The sequence below is a fragment of the Balaenoptera musculus genome, chromosome 14 (assembly GCF_009873245.2).
Source record: "Balaenoptera musculus isolate JJ_BM4_2016_0621 chromosome 14, mBalMus1.pri.v3, whole genome shotgun sequence".
NCBI lineage: Eukaryota > Metazoa > Chordata > Mammalia > Artiodactyla > Balaenopteridae > Balaenoptera > Balaenoptera musculus.
Window position 1 is genome coordinate 35,757,442 of NC_045798.1, and position 15,907 is coordinate 35,773,348.

Sequence of the window (15,907 nt, forward strand, 5' to 3'; positions counted from 1 at the left end):
TACAGTTATATTGTAGTTATCTTGGAGAGGGCAGCATACAATGAAGGCCTAAAATGGGTGGAATGATGAGAATTATATGTGAATCTATCCTATACCCATATTTGAGGGGAGTTCTAATAAGTATTTATGCTGAGAAAATGGAGAAAAGCAAGACCTGGACAAGACATTATCTGGGAGAGCTACCCCAGCTGCAAGTGCACAGGGGAGCACCTGCCAGGCAAGGCACAGGGCCCTGGGTGGGCGGAGGAAGTCCACGCCTAAAGGGATCATTGGTACTGGAAAAGGGCATTTAAAGAGAATGTGCTGAAACTGAGGTTCAAAATCCATTGTTAAGAAGGTTTTGATTAGGATATAATTTTAAAAAATTAAAATAAGTTTATCTTATATGTAAGAACATTTTTATTGGCAGTTATGCACCATTTTTTAGAACAACGAATGAAACAACTGTTTGTACTTTTTTGTTATATTTTATTTTAATAAAATTCTGTAATAGCATGTTAAGGTATCATTTACATTTTGCTTTCATAGCAAAATCATAGAAAAGGTCATTTTTTTTTTTTGGCAAAAATATTGTGGAGCTCAATTAGTTTTCCTAAAGTCCTCTCTTTTACCTTTAATGCTACTCTGATCATTCAATTTCAGAACACCTATTAGATCACCTTCCCTGACAATTATTACAAGAGAATGGATATCATAGGAATATAGGTGTAGGCAAACATCTGCAAATTAGGTAACAACATAAAAGCAATATTCAACTATCTTTATGGCCTTTTAATTATCTCTAATTAGCAGCTGTTGAGAAAATTATACTGGAGCTAAAAACACTAGGGTCTGTGGTTTCCCTTTATTAATTATCATACTTTTCTTTGATGAGGACATTTAACTCACATCTTTGAGGAGCGTTCCTCACTTGCTTCTTATCCCTAACAAATCGGTAACAATAAGTGGATCATCTCTTCAACGTGTAATATGGACATCTTCAAAGAAAGTCTGATTTTACCAAAATAATACTAAAAATATATTTTTTTATTAATTTTTATATTTTCTAGATATTAGCTTCAAATAAAATATAACTTGAGTAGCATTCTTGATTAAAAATTTTTTTCCCTCTATTTTTTTTAACAGAGGACAAGACAAAGAGTGATAAACATTCACTTCCTGGTGTGTTTGATACACCCTCCCCAGTGAATCCTTTTGAAATGCTCCCCATGAAGATAGTTCTGAATAAGCTCTGTGACAGTAATTACCATCTTTCTTAGAATAATGACACAGTAAGAACCTACTACCGAGGCCTTTTCTTGAGATGAGTCAACTTTAGCTTCTGTTGTGCATCTCCTCTGGTCACATAAACTTGAACTTCTCCACGAAAGTCTGTCGTTTTTCCAGACCTAAATACGTGAGCCAGGTTAAAATTTAAATGTTCTTCCAGCACTGCACCTGTTCGTATGGAACAGAAGGGACATTTATGAGTGCGGCGTGGGTAAAGAGGCCTGTACAGGCACCGCAGACAGACAAAAGAGCCAGGACGTTGAGGTAGTAGGGGAGCAGCACACGTCCAGAGACCTGGGGCACATTTACAGAGGAACTATCCAAATGCTAGACCGTTCTCCTGAGCCAAGTCTCAGATTATCTCTGATGAACCACTTCTATCTAATACACTTCTATCATAAGGGAGATGTTCCCATGCTCTCGTCCTGTGGCGAGTTTCCATCCCCAGGATGTTCACGCCTACAGCAGTGCTGCCTATTTGGTTACCCCTGTGCTTGCATTTCTTCATGGAACTCTTTACCTGGGATTTGCACATAAAGGACGAACTTGCCTGTCATGGTGACAGGCTTGCAACCAGTTATGCCATGTCTGTGAGCTCTGAAATGGTTGATGTTGAGAGGAATTAGATAAATCGGGTCTCAGCACTCCCAACCCCTCCATCCTACTGTGTTCTTTTCAGCCCCCCAATTTTTCCTCAGATGTCTTATGTTTTCAGCTCTTTCTCTCATTCCCCTATCAGAAGTCTGGTCATGTCAGAGGCAAGGATTGTATTACTTGGTAGCTCTGTTTCTATCAAAGGAATGAAAATAGCTAATGTTTACAAGGACCAGATACTGCTCTAAGCTCTGCATGTGTTAATTCACTTAATTCTTACTGTAATCCTATGAGGGAAATACTTTCATTTACATTATGTCTATTTTGTAGATGAGGAAACTGAAGCATAGATGGGGTATATAATTTGCCCAAGATCACACAACTAGGAAGAGACAGAGCTAGGATTTGAACCCTAGCAGTCTGGCTCAGGTCCATATATCCAGCTCTTATACATCGCTGCCTTTCAACCTTCCCAAGGCTAAGTCTCCTCTGGAAAACCTCAATAATCACACAATATTACCTCCACAGTACCTACTTCAGAGCACAGTTGAGGGGATTAAAAAGTTACAATGGGGTAAAGTTCTTAGTACACTGAAATGCAGCTACTATTTTTATTATGAAAGTGTAAATGACTGATAAATGTTTATGTGTTCCCTAGGGGAGAAGATGTCAAAATGAATCAAAGCCATAAACTAAAGGATGAAAAGTCTGGGAGAATTCTGTCCCTCAGTGGGGAGCAGATTGACTGTTTGGGGGAATTTATCCTCTCTACCCTCCCACACACAACTGACACATTATCATAAAAGGCACCGCAAGGGACTTCAGAGGTTAGCTTGTCAAATTTGCTTATTTTACAGATGATGACACTCATGTGACTTTCCCAGGATCACATATCTCATTGTTACCAAAGCTAGGACCAGAATCGATGCCTCTGAGTTCTTTTCACCATACCGTACTGCCTCTCATTTCAAGTCAATGAAGGTTATGCTGAGTGATGTACCAATAAACTTATTGTCCCCCAGATTTATCATTCTTGACAACTGGTCAGTCTATCACAAGATTTGGATTTCCAGAAAAGTCTCTTAAAACTGTTCAGAAGTTCTGGAGCAAAGTCACTTCCACTACCTTGGGCAGAGCTGAAAGTTAGAATAGTAGGGAAAAAGGATTACTGAAGACAGCTGATAGTTTTCTTACTGTATTCTGTACCAAAGCTCAAATACACACCACATCCTTCTTTCAGGGATTTCAAAGTCACTGTAGATCAATTTAATTTCAAGGATAAAATATCTTTAAATTGGTTTTCCCCATTATTTATTCTAAAATATGGGCCAAAAAAGAACATTTTCTTTATCTTACACTAACTTTATGCATTCAGAATTCAGAAAAATTCATTAATTCAGGAAGAAAAAATTGTTGATTATCTACTATGTGCTAGATAACAATTCCAGGCTCTGGGGTACAGCAGTGAACAAGATAGCTCCCTGAACTTGCTTCACTGGAATTTACTTTCCAATGAGGGAGACAAATAAATAATTTAATTTCAAGTGTTGATAAGTGTTTTGGTGAAAAATAAAGCAGAGTAAGTAAGGGATAGAGAGAGATAGGAAAGGAGCAGATAAAGCTTTCAGATTGGTAATGGAAGGAGAGTGATCAAGTGGGCCTTTCTGAGGAGGTGGTATATGAGCACAGACCTGCATGATGTTATGAGACATTAAATAAAACGCAATGAAAATAACACAGTTCATAACAACATAATGGAAATTTAAGTATCTAACATAGCATATTAAATTTAATTACCTACCCTAAGAATTAGAAAAGTATCTGACCCCAAACTATCATCTAAATAAATTAAGGACTTTTGGAAGTAGACCAATGATCTTATTTAGTTAAAAAGGAAGTGAAGTATTAAAGCAGCATATTTGTTCAACAATACAGCCATATTTGATTTAGATATTCCTGTGTACTTCAGATGTTTCATACCCCATTTCCCCCAAATTTCTTTTGCAGTCCAACTTGTATAACAGGTAGTAGTTTGTTGGCAGATAAACGAACTTCAAGATGCCTGGCTTAGCGTTCCAGTTTATTCTTTCTGTGCTTTCAATGGATTCCACTGTTCTGGCTGCAGTGTGATGCAGGAACAGAAAACTGGCAGCAGGTGAACACGGAGCTCCCTGTGAAGTCTCCCCGCTTTGCTCTGTTTGACTTGGCTGAGGGGAAATCCTACCGTTTCCGAGTCCGCTGTTCCAATTCAGCAGGAGTTGGTGAGCCCTCCGAGGCAACGGAAGTGACCACGGTCGAGGACAAACTTGGTAAGTATAGAGTTTGCTTGAGCCACTGTAAACTTATTTAACTTCAATTCAAGAGAGGATTCCAAAGCAAGAATCTTATTGGAATACGTATATATTCAGAAGTAAAAATCATGACATCCTTTTTTCGTATTATAAATGTAATTGATGACTGTACTTGACTGATACATTAAAATTTTTCATTATTATGAATTATTATGAAAAGTACACTTCTCCAGGAGTTTCAACAGTATTGCTGATTATTTTTTTTCTGGAAGGGGTTGGTATGTTCCTGGGTGTTTAGTTTCTCATTATACTCCCAAACTAGAATATTTTTTAAAACTTTCTGCTTTAACAAATATATTATAAAAGAACTGTGTGTTTGACGTGACTACTAGTGTAAAATTTATATATGTGTGTGCATGTCTGTGCGTATGTGATAAGAATGAATTTCTAAACCACATTGGGCTTGACCATCATTTCCCTCTTTTCTCAGACATCCCCAAGCCCCCGAGCACTATCATCCCATGCAGAAATACAGACACATCAGTTGTCGTTACGTGGGAGGAATCCAAAGATGCTAAGGAGCTGGTCGGGTACTACATAGAGTCAAGCATTGTTGGCTCTGGCAAGTGGGAGCCCTGCAACAACAACCCCGTGAAGGGCATGAGGTAACCGCAATATGCAGGGTGGGAGGGGAGGAGTGGGGGTGTGACACTGGAGCCACAGGGGCTGAGGAAAGGAAACGCAGCCATGGACCCAAACAGCAGCACAAGCATCCAACACAGGGAGATTATTAAAAACATTATGCTCTGAATATCCAGATGAACTTAAAATTGAACATGTCTATGGCCATACATTTGAAAAAAGGATTACTAGTGATATTAAACACTTAGAAACACACCATGCCAGCTATGGTAAGAGATCATGTCATAGCTCTTTTCTGATTCTTTCCCTTTATGCTGTTTGTCCTTTTTAACCCTCTGTTCAGGTTTTAATACCCAGTGTGATACTAGAGTCCAAGGATCTAATAGGCTCTAGCGAACATAAATTAACCAGGCATTTTATTTTATTTTATTTTTATTTATTACTTTTTTTTGGCCATGCCGCGTGGCATGTGGGATCTTAGTTCCCTGACCAGGGATCGAACCCGTGCCCCCTGCATTGGAAGCGCAGAGTCTTAACCACTGGACCACCAGGGAAGTCCCTTATTATTATTTTTTAAATTCAAGTATAATTGACCTACAACACTATGTTAGTTCCAGATGCACAACACAGTGATTCAATATTTCTATACATTACAAAATGATCTCCACGATAAGTCTAATTACCATCTGCCACCATTGCAAAGCTATTACAATACTATTGGCTATATTCCCCATGCTATAATTTCATCCCCGTGACTCATTTATTTTGTAACTGGAAGTTTGTAACTCTTAATCCCCTTCACCTATTTCACTCACCCCTGACCCTGCTCCCCTCTGTCAAACAACTGTTTGTTCTCTATATCTATGAGTCTGTTTCTGTTTTGTTAACGTTTGTTCATTTGTTTTGTTTTTTAGATTCCACATAGAAGTGAAATGAAATCATATGGTAGTTGTCTTTCTCTTTTTGACTTATTTCACTTAGCATAATACCCTCTAGGTTCATCCATGTTGCAAACGACAAGCCTTCATTCTTTTTACGGCTGAGTAATGGTCCATTGTATATATATATGCCACATCTTCTTTATCCATTCATCTATCAGTGGAAACTTAGGTTGCTTCCATATCTTGGCTATTGTAAATAATGCTGCAGTGAATATAGGGACACATGTATCTTTTTGAATTAGTGTTTCCGTTTTCTTCAGAAAAATACCCAGAAGTGGAATTGCTGGATGGTATGGTAGTTCTATTTTTAATTTTTTTTTTTTTCTATTTTTAATTTTTTGAGGAACCGCCATACTCTTTTCCATAGTGTTTGTACCAATTTACATCCCACCAGCAGTGCATGAGCGTTCCCTTTCCTCCACATCCTTGCCACCACTTGTTGTTTCTTGTCTTTTTGAGACTATACATTCTGACAGGTGTGAGGTGATAGCTCATTGTGGTTTTGATTTGCATTTCCCTGATGGTTAATGATGTTGAGCATCTTTTCATGTGCTTTTTGGCCATCTGTATGTCTTCTTTGGGAAAATGTCTATTCAGATCCTCTGCTCATCTTTTAATTGGGTTGTTTGGGGGATTTTTGATGTTAAGTTTTATGAGGCTTTTTAAAAATATTTTGGATATTAACCCCTTATCAGATATATCATTTGCTTATGTCTTCTTCCATTCAGTAAGTGGCCTTTTCATTTTGTTGATAGTTTCCTTTACTGTACAAAAGCTTTTTCATTTGCTGTAGTCCCATTTGTTTATTTTTGCTTTTGTTTCCCTTGCCTGAGGAGACAGAGCCAAAAAAATATTATAAGACCAATGTCAAAGAGCATATTGCCTATGCTATCTTCTAGGACTTTCATGGTCTCAGATATTGCATTTAAGTCTAATCCATTTTGAGTTTATATTTGTATATGGTGTGAGAAAGTAGTCCAGTTTGATTCTTGTTCATGTAGCTGTCCAGTGTCATAAATTATGCAGGCATTTTAAATGAGCAGAAAAAAGTATCAACATTTTACAAATTTTGAACATCAGTATGGTTAAATCCAGTGCTGAGGAGATATAAACACCAAAATAAAGACATTCAGAATACTTTGCTGTCTCCTTGTGTCTGTTTCTAATGAGAGGAGGGTTATTTTTTCTTGCTTTTGAATATTTTATCAACCAGCTTTGCAAGTTGATGATGAATTCTGGCCTGCACCCAAATTCTGAGTCTCCTTTGATTTAGGACCAACCTCAGAGGAGACTCACCCCACCCCAATTGTCAAGCAGGCTTGTTAGGCAGCTTCTGACTAGGCCACTTCTATGTCCAAGGACCCACAGAGTACGAGTCGTTCCTTTTGCAGAAGAGGAGAGAATGAAGAAAAACCAGTTAACGGGAGAAGGCAGTATGTTTTGCAAGAGATTCATTTAGCCTGTTTGTGTACTTCACGTTTACTCTGAGTTCCCCACATTTTCTGGGGACTATTTAGAAATTTTCATGGAAGGTAGGCAGAGTCTGCCTTTCCATAAATGGAACAGAGCTGCTCCAGGGCCGCCACTATTTTTTATTCATCTTTGTATCCTCAGTACCTAGCTCAGTGTCTGGAACACTGAAGTGCTTAATAAACGTTTACTGAACTGAGCTGGCCTGCATTATGACTGCCCTTATTAAATATTTCAACATGCTAATAGTGATAGAGTCATTAGCAGACCTGTTATTTCCTCTCCTTACAGTCCTCAGGATGGATTAGAATGTTACAGTGATTCATGAAACAGTTTTTCTTTATAGCCATAACAGCTATTAAAGAGTGGGGTTGTTTTATGTGTGAAACTGCACATGGATTCACACCTCATTATTGGACCCTTAAATGCAAATGACAATTCTGGAGTCAATTTCTCAAGTAGTTGTACCTTCCATGGCATGCAGGGAGGCAGTGAGTAGGCCTCTATGACTAGGGCAGCCAGTGCCTTACAGCTATAAGTATATCCCTGAAATAGTCATTAATCATGTTATTAATACCACCTATTGTTTATTAAATGCCTCCTATAGCCAGGCCCTGTAATAGGTACTATATATACTTTTTTTTTAAGTTTTTAAATTTATTTTTAATTTTTAAATTAAAGTATAGTTGATTTACAGTGTTTCAGGTATACAGCAAAGTGATTCTGTTTAATATATATTCTTTTTTGAATTCTTTTGTCATAGGTTATTACAAGATATTGAATATAGTTCCCTGTGCTGTACAGTACAAATAGATAAACAAGGGTTGTTTATCTATTTTATATATAGTAGTGTGTATCTGTTAATCCCAAATTCCTAATTTATCCCTCCCTGCCCCCCTAGTGCTATATATACTTTATGGTCAATCTTCACACAAAAATTACCATGTAGGCGTTATTATCTCCATTTTACTGATAAGCACACAAAGGCTTAAAAGGGTAGGGTGTTTGTTCAGGGGATAACCAAGACTCCTCATCGTTTGACAGAGTGAATTTAGAAAATTGCCTGAGGTACCTTCGTGTTTAATGTACATATGTTACCTGCATCTCTCTACATCTTTTTCTTCCTTTTAGAAAATGAATCATTTTCATAAAGCCAGATCATTCCATTAAGCTAACAATAAACTTCCCTAACCTTCCTCCTGGGAAAGTTTTTTTAAAACTTTCTTTCCGGGCTTCCCTAGTGGCGCAGTGGTTGAGAATCTGCCTGCCAATGCAGGGGACACGGGTTCGAGCCCTGGTCTGGGAAGATCCCACGTGCCGCGGAGCAACTGGGCCCGTGAGCCACAATTACTGAGCCTGCGCGTCTGGAGCCTGTGCTCCGCAACAAGAGAGGCCGCGATAGTGAGAGGCCCGCGCACCGCGATGAAGAGTGGCCCTCGCTTGCCACAACTAGAGAAAGCCCTCGCACAGAAACGAAGACCCAACACAGCCATAAATAAATAAAAATTAAAACAAACAAACAAACAAACAAACAAAAAAAACAACTTTCTTTCCTTTCAGGTTTACTTGTCATGGATTGACTACTGGTCAGAGTTATATTTTCCGGGTCAAAGCAGTTAACGCAGCTGGAGTTAGTGAATATTCACAAAATTCAGAAGCAATCGAAGTAAAAGCTGCTATTGGTAAGTTCTTAGAAAAATGAATTTTTCTGAGTTACGACGAAAGATACCATCCTCTCCAGAAATTGTGTAAAACTTCTAATACTGCTCGATGATTCCATCCTCAGATGATCATTGTCTCTGACTCCAGGTGACCTCTAACCTTCCATAGCTGTCATTTTACAGATCTTCATCACTTATCCAGATTCTGTGCATCTGTAGCCTTTTCATCTTCACCAGTCCAAGTTTCCTCAGATATTTCCCATTGTGTGAATCTCCATTCTAACTTCCTGCTCATCCCGGGAATATGAAGTGCCATCCAATTCCATGAGGTGGTATATCACCCGTAACACAGAGCATCTCATACCTAAAAGCCGTTTCATCTGCGACAGAGCCTGGCTTGTTCTCAGTAACAGCACATTAACCTGCTTTTTATAAACTGCTAAAATTCGTGCGAGATGTGTGGTTGCTTGATATGTTTCATCTCTGCTGGCAAAGTAACCAACAGAATAAAACCAGTAATAAAGTAATTATATGTATGTACAGTGATGTACCTTCCAATCTCAAGGTGGGAAAGGGACCCAGGTATTTCAGGGCAATTAAATTGAAATCTGTGATGTAGTAGCACGTATTTAAAGAGAAAGATTATTTAATATCAGTTGTCTTCAGTTAGCACCCCATATTACTTTTTAACATTCCTTATAATATGTTTGTATTATAAGGACATAGCGAACATGCTTCTTTGAAGTTGGGAGGTACAGACCATTACTATATCAGTAAGGTACATAACTCTAATTGTTATATAATCAAGATCTTCAATGTTTGTCTCCTGTGCACTTTATGGTCCTTTTTCCCCCCATTCTGTTGAATAATGGAGCTCTCTCAAGAAACGTCTGAGAAGTGCTTGTTTTTATATTTACTTGGGTCCTGCCAATCAAAATGGTTCCTGTTCTGTCTGTGGTTTTTTTGTTCTCGTTTCTTCTATTTCGAAAATATGGAAATGTTGAAATGCTTCCTTGGTGTAAGTTATGTGAAATGTATTCTTTCCGTATTTCTTGCAAAGCCAAGTGATTTCCGTTAAACCAAGATTGCTTTTGTTCTGTTTGTGGTGCTAATGTTTTTTTCATTTGTTCTATCAAGTAAGAGCACTCCGTACTGTGTCCTGGTTCAAAGTGTTTCTGTTGTTATCTGGCAATTGTAGGGGGAGGAGTGTCTCCAGCTGTGTGGCCTGAACTGAGTGATACACCAGCTGGACTAACAGGCTCCAGGGGAGGCATGCATGACACCTCCCAGCCAACTTTTAAGAAAGATGCTTTGCTTGGTAGCAAACTTAACAAACCTTCACTACCCAGTAGCTCTCACAACCTGGGCCAAACAGAAGTGAGTAAAGTAAGTGAAACAGTTCAGGAAGAGCTTTCCCCACCACTACAGAAAGCAGCTCTTAAGGGGAAAAGTAAGTCTGACCCTCTGAAAAAGAAGAAGGATCTAGGTGAGAGTTGAAACAGTAAAAGCGTCCTGTTTCCATCAGTGTCCTCACCTCTCATTGTCCAGATCACATTCTTCCATCTGTGTTCACTTTCATCAGTGTTCATTCTTGATTTTATGTTTTCAGTTATCCGTTTATAATACTTTTGTTTAATGAGTAAACAATTTTATAGGGGTTTGGCTTTGACACATAATTCATTGTACTTAATGACAATAGAATATTTAAAGTAATCTGGTTATAGAGTCTCTTTGGTTTAACAAGCAGACACACCTTTGGCCTCATTTTGCTGAGAGAGTTAGATATGAGGTGGGAAGGATTTGATACTCATAGACTCTGGGAGGTCCTTCAAAATATCCGTGTTTGGTAATAAATGGATAGGAAAAATATTTCACGAAAAAGTAACACTTTATCAGGATCAGGTTATTAACTTCTGTTTTTCATCCTCAGGTTTTCAAATTACCTTCACATTTAATTCAAATAAACATAAGAAACAATATCTCTTTGAGTTGTCATGAAAAGTTTAACAGGGCATTATAATCACATATTCTATTATATATGATCCACATACCCAGAACTGATTTACTTAAGACTATTTATCAGTAGGGCTAATTACCTAATCAGAATTAGAATAGAAAGACTAATTATCAGTAATCAGAATTTTCTGATTAGGATATTTGGTATTTATGGTTTATATATTCTAGGAGACAATGTTTTTCTTATCAAATAAAAATGAAATGATAAGCATATACTGGTAAATCATATCATGCCTCTCACCCATCCCCTATATATATCCCACCCCTAACTTCTGTAACCTCCTCTACTTTTTTGACACCTTTATTCGCGCCTTCAACTCAAGATGAGATAGGGTATTCATCTGAGAGTTTATATTCAACATTGCTCTGAAATAGAGAGAGAGAGTGAGAAAGCTTTTCTTAAAAATGTAAAGAATGAAGGAGGTTGGTGATGGGGTGAAGAGAGAAAAAACGTATTTTATTTTTTAAAATCTTTATTGTTCTGAGAATCTTTTCGAATAAGAATGAGATAGTTCCTTTATCTCTGATAATCCAAATAAATATTCAGAAAATTCTTTTTAATGTTATTGCACATCTAGTGGATTCCTTTCCACCACCCCACCCTCTCTTTCTTTATCAAAAAAACATAATTTCAGTAGTTGAGTGAAAGTTTCATCAGCAAATCCACATAAATGAAGACAGACTTTTAAAACAACATCCAAATATTTTTCTGACTAAGCATTAATAAACACAGTGGCAGCTATGTAGTATTTTGTGCCATATGAATAATAATCCAGCATCAGGTTTAAAATAATGCAGCAAAAAGTATTATACTAAGAGAAAAATCACATGGCTGATTGTTCCTGTTTTTTAAAAAAAACTTTTAACATGGCATTTAGCTGAGCTCCAGTATATGATTTTTTTCTGTGTGTAGACAGAACCTATATAGTTGTAAGGTCTCACAAGGGTACATGTACCTGAGTGGTGAAATGCTAACTGTTTGGAAATATATAGAAATTCTTAATAAGCAAATCAAGGCAGAAATTGATATACATATGTCATTTTCCTCAGGGAGCAAATGAAAACAAAACCACATAAAGAAACAAAAATATCTTACTTTTTCATGCTATTGCTTTAGGAATGAAGAGGTAGCATGTACCTCTGTCCTAAAATTTAGAGTTGAGATATACAAAGTAGGATGAAAAATAATCAATAAAGATATGTAAAGTATTGAAAAAAAGAAACAAAAATATATATCTTGGGAAAAATATTTCTTCTTATGGGGAACAGATCATTTTTCCAGATATTGTTAGTTATATTTTCAGGATATTGTTAGAAATACTAACATTTTGCTGTTAGGATTTCAAAACTTATTCTTCCTTAGGAGTGGAGGGGGCAGGTTCTTTTTATCTTTGGAGTAGTAATTGCAGTGCAGTTTTTACTGTGTGTCAGTTTTTTTCCTCACACACCAAATCGATGCTAAGTTACTGGTGTCACGTTTTAGTTTTACACCACAGGACCTAGTGCCCGCATGCGTGGCACCAATGAGACAGTTTGATGCAGGTAGAATCATAGAAGCATTTCTGTCCACTCATGAGCTCTTCATGTTGCAACAGCGGCACCATCTCCACCCTATGATATCACTTGTCTTGAAAGTTTTCGTGACTCAATGGTTCTTGGATGGAAGCAACCAGATAAGACTGGAGGGGCTGAAATTACGGGCTATTATGTGAACTATCGAGAAGTAATTGACGGGGTACCAGGAAGATGGAGAGAAGCCAACATCAAAGCTGTCAGTGATGAGGCATATAAGGTACGTGTGTGGCCTTCAGTAGTGCGGGGTGTCATATGTCTGTTGACACACCACATGCACACAATGCACACACATGCACATACATGCACATGCCCAGCACCTTGTCAATGATTCCTGTCATTTCTCCAGTGTCCTTTGCCTGCAGTGACATGACTTTTGTGACAAATATACAAAGATGAATAGAAGTATTTTGGCTAACCAGGCAGTATGTGTATTTTCTGATTTATACACATAAACATAATTTCTTCGAATATTTACTATGAAATATATACTTTTTATGAAAACTTATGTTTTTTACAAAAATTAACTCACAAGGTATCTGTAACAATATGCTACTAGTTTTAAGACTCCCGGAATCCAAAAGACTCTGGATTTTTAACTTTCAATGTCCAAATCATGAAGACTAAAGGGACATGGGCCTGATGGCCAGACTCAGCTTGCCCTCTGTGAAGTGGCCCCTGTCTCGGTGCTCTGATAGCCACAAAGGGGCACTTCACGTGTCCACCCACGAGTTTCCCTGCTACATGTGGGCCTTCACTGCTTGGCCCGCCTCAGAGCACCTGAGGGGTCTCACTATTACCATAGCTACTGGCTCCCCTCTTTAGAGCATCGCCAGCTAGACCCAAGTTACCACCCCGTCCCTCACAGAACCCCAAGCCGTGAGAGCAAGAGCAGGGTGAGGCCCGGGGAATGGTGCTTTCCCCAACTCAATGTCACATTCTTTTAACTTAACATCTAATATTTATGAAATATCACACGCATACTGAGAACACATAAAACAAAATTTTATTTTTAAGATTCTTCCATGTTGGTACGAGTAGCTCTGACTTTATTGCTGTGTATTCCATTATATGACCATCTCACAGTAGACCTTCCCATTCAATTATTGATTGACATGGGGCATTGTAAGCCATACCAAACAATTGAGCTATGAACATTTTTGTACATGCCTGCTGGCACAAATGTGCACTAGTTTCTCTAGGTTATTACCCACAAGTAAAATTGCTAGGCCAGAGAGTCTTGTTTATCTCCAACTTCACCACATAATTCTCTGCTGTTTTTCTGAAGAGTATGAGAATTCCCATTGCTCCACATCCTTCCAGCACTGGGTGTGTTCACACTTTTCCTGTTTTGACAATCTGGGTGTCAAATGAGTCTGAACATCTTCTGTGTTTATGGTCCATTTTGAAATCTTTCATAGCATGCCTAACAAGGTTTTTGCCATTTTTCTAATGGGTTTTCTTATTGACTTATGAAGTTCTTTAAATATTTTGAGCATAAATCCTTGTTGGCTATGTAAGTTGCCTATATCGTCTCATTGGCTAGACTTCTCTCCTTATGGTGAACTACACCTATTTTCTTGTCAAATTTATTGTAGTCAGATTTACCAACATTTGCTTTGTCATTAGCGATTTCTGTGCCTTTTTTTTTTTTTAAGAAATGTCTTCTAGTTCAGGGATCCTGAAAGCCATGGCCCCAGCTGGGACCACGCTATATAGATTATATTCTAAAGGCTTTACAGTTTGCCACTTACATTTAAGTTATTAATTCACCTATAAATGTTGTGTATGATGTGAAATAAGGGTCAAAAATTTTTTCCCTTTTATGGATACCCAGCTTCATGATAAAATCAGGTGTAGACTGGATCATGGATACAGATTTTTCATGGTTTAAATCATACAGTTGGTAAACTTTGTTAACTCAGCTGGTTCCATCAGTACCTCCATTTATTAAGCATTTTTAATGTTCAAAGGATTATTTATAGTTCATGGATTTCTTTTTTGAATTTTGTTTTATTTATTTTTTTATACAGCAGGTTCTTAATAGTCATCCATTTTATACACATCAGTGTATACATGTCAATCCCAATCTCCCAGTTCATCCCACCACCACCACCACCTCCCCACCGCTTTCCCCCCTTGGTGTCCATACGTTAGTTCTCTACATCTGTGTCTCAATTTCTGCCCTGCAAACCGCTTCATCTGTACCATTTTTCTAGGTTCCACATATATGCGTTAATATACAGTATTTGTTTTTCTCTTTCTGACTTACTTCACTCTGTATGACAGTCTCTAGATCCATCCACGTCTCTACAAATGACCCAATTTTGTTCCTTTTTATGGCTGAGTAATATTCCATTGTATATATGTACCACATCTTTATTCATTCATCTGTCGATGGGCATTTAGGTTGCTTCCATGACCTGACTATTGTAAATAGTGCTGCAGTGAACATTGGGGTGCATGTGTCTTTTTGAATTATGTTTTTCTCTGGGTATATGCCCGGTAGTGGGATTGCTGGGTCATATGGTAATTCTATTTTTCATTTTTTAAGAAACCTCCATACTGTTCTCCATAGTGGCTGTATCAATTTACATTCCCACCAACAGTGCAAGAGGGTTCCCTTTTCTCCACACCCTCCCCAGCATTTATTGTTTGTAGATTTTTTGATGATGGCCATTCTGACTGGTATGAGGTGATACCTCATTGTAGTTTTGATTTGCATTTCTCTAATAATTAGTGATTTTGAGCAGCTTTTCATGTGCTTCTTGGCCATCTGTATGTCTCCTTTGGAGAAATGTCTACTTAGGTCTTCTGCCCATTTTTGGATTGGGTTGTTTGTTTTTTTAATATTGAGCTGCATGAGCTGTTTATATATTTTGGAGATTAACCCTTTGTCCATTGATTCATTTGCAAATATTTTCTCCCATTCTGAGGGTTGTCTTTTCGTCTTGTTTGTAGTTTCCTTTGTTTGCAAAAGCTTTTAAGTTTCATTAGTTCCCATTTGTTTATTTTTGTTTTTATTTCCATTACTCTAGGAGGTGGATCAAAAAAGATCTTACTGTGATTTATGTCAAAGAGTGTTCTTCCTATGTTTTCCTGTAAGAGTTTTATGGTGTCCGGTCTTACATTTAGGTCTTTAATCCATTTTGAGTTTCTTTTGTGTATGGTGTTAGGGAGTGTTCTAATTTCATTCTTTAACATGTAGCTGTCCAGTTTTCCCAGCACCACTTATTGAAGAGATTGTCCCTTCTCCATTGTATATCCTTGCCTCCTTTGTCATAGATTAGTTGACCATAGGTGCATGGGCTTATCTCTGGGCTTTCTATCCTGTTCCATTGATCTATATTTCTGTTTTTGTGCCAGTACCATATTGTCTTGATTACTGTAGCTTTGTAGTGTAGTCTGAAGTCAGGGAGTCTGATTCCTCCAGCTCTGTTTTTTTCCCTCA

General features: G+C 37.8%; 1 protein-coding gene across 3 annotated transcripts in view; it reads left to right on the top strand.

Moving 5' to 3' along the window:
- MYOM1 (myomesin 1) overlaps window positions 1–15,907 on the top strand; it is a 136,181-nt gene that overhangs the window by 69,121 nt on the left and 51,153 nt on the right. For 2 of the 3 annotated variants that reach the window (XM_036875046.1, XM_036875047.1), the window contains exons 15-18: window positions 3,989–4,172; window positions 4,645–4,819; window positions 8,768–8,889; window positions 12,480–12,676. In XM_036875046.1, the coding sequence (XP_036730941.1) occupies window positions 3,989–4,172; window positions 4,645–4,819; window positions 8,768–8,889; window positions 12,480–12,676 (678 nt within the window). Of the gene's footprint in view, window positions 1–3,988; window positions 4,173–4,644; window positions 4,820–8,767; window positions 8,890–10,066; window positions 10,355–12,479; window positions 12,677–15,907 lie in introns of all 3 variants that reach the window. The other variant, XM_036875048.1, reaches the window with a different exon arrangement.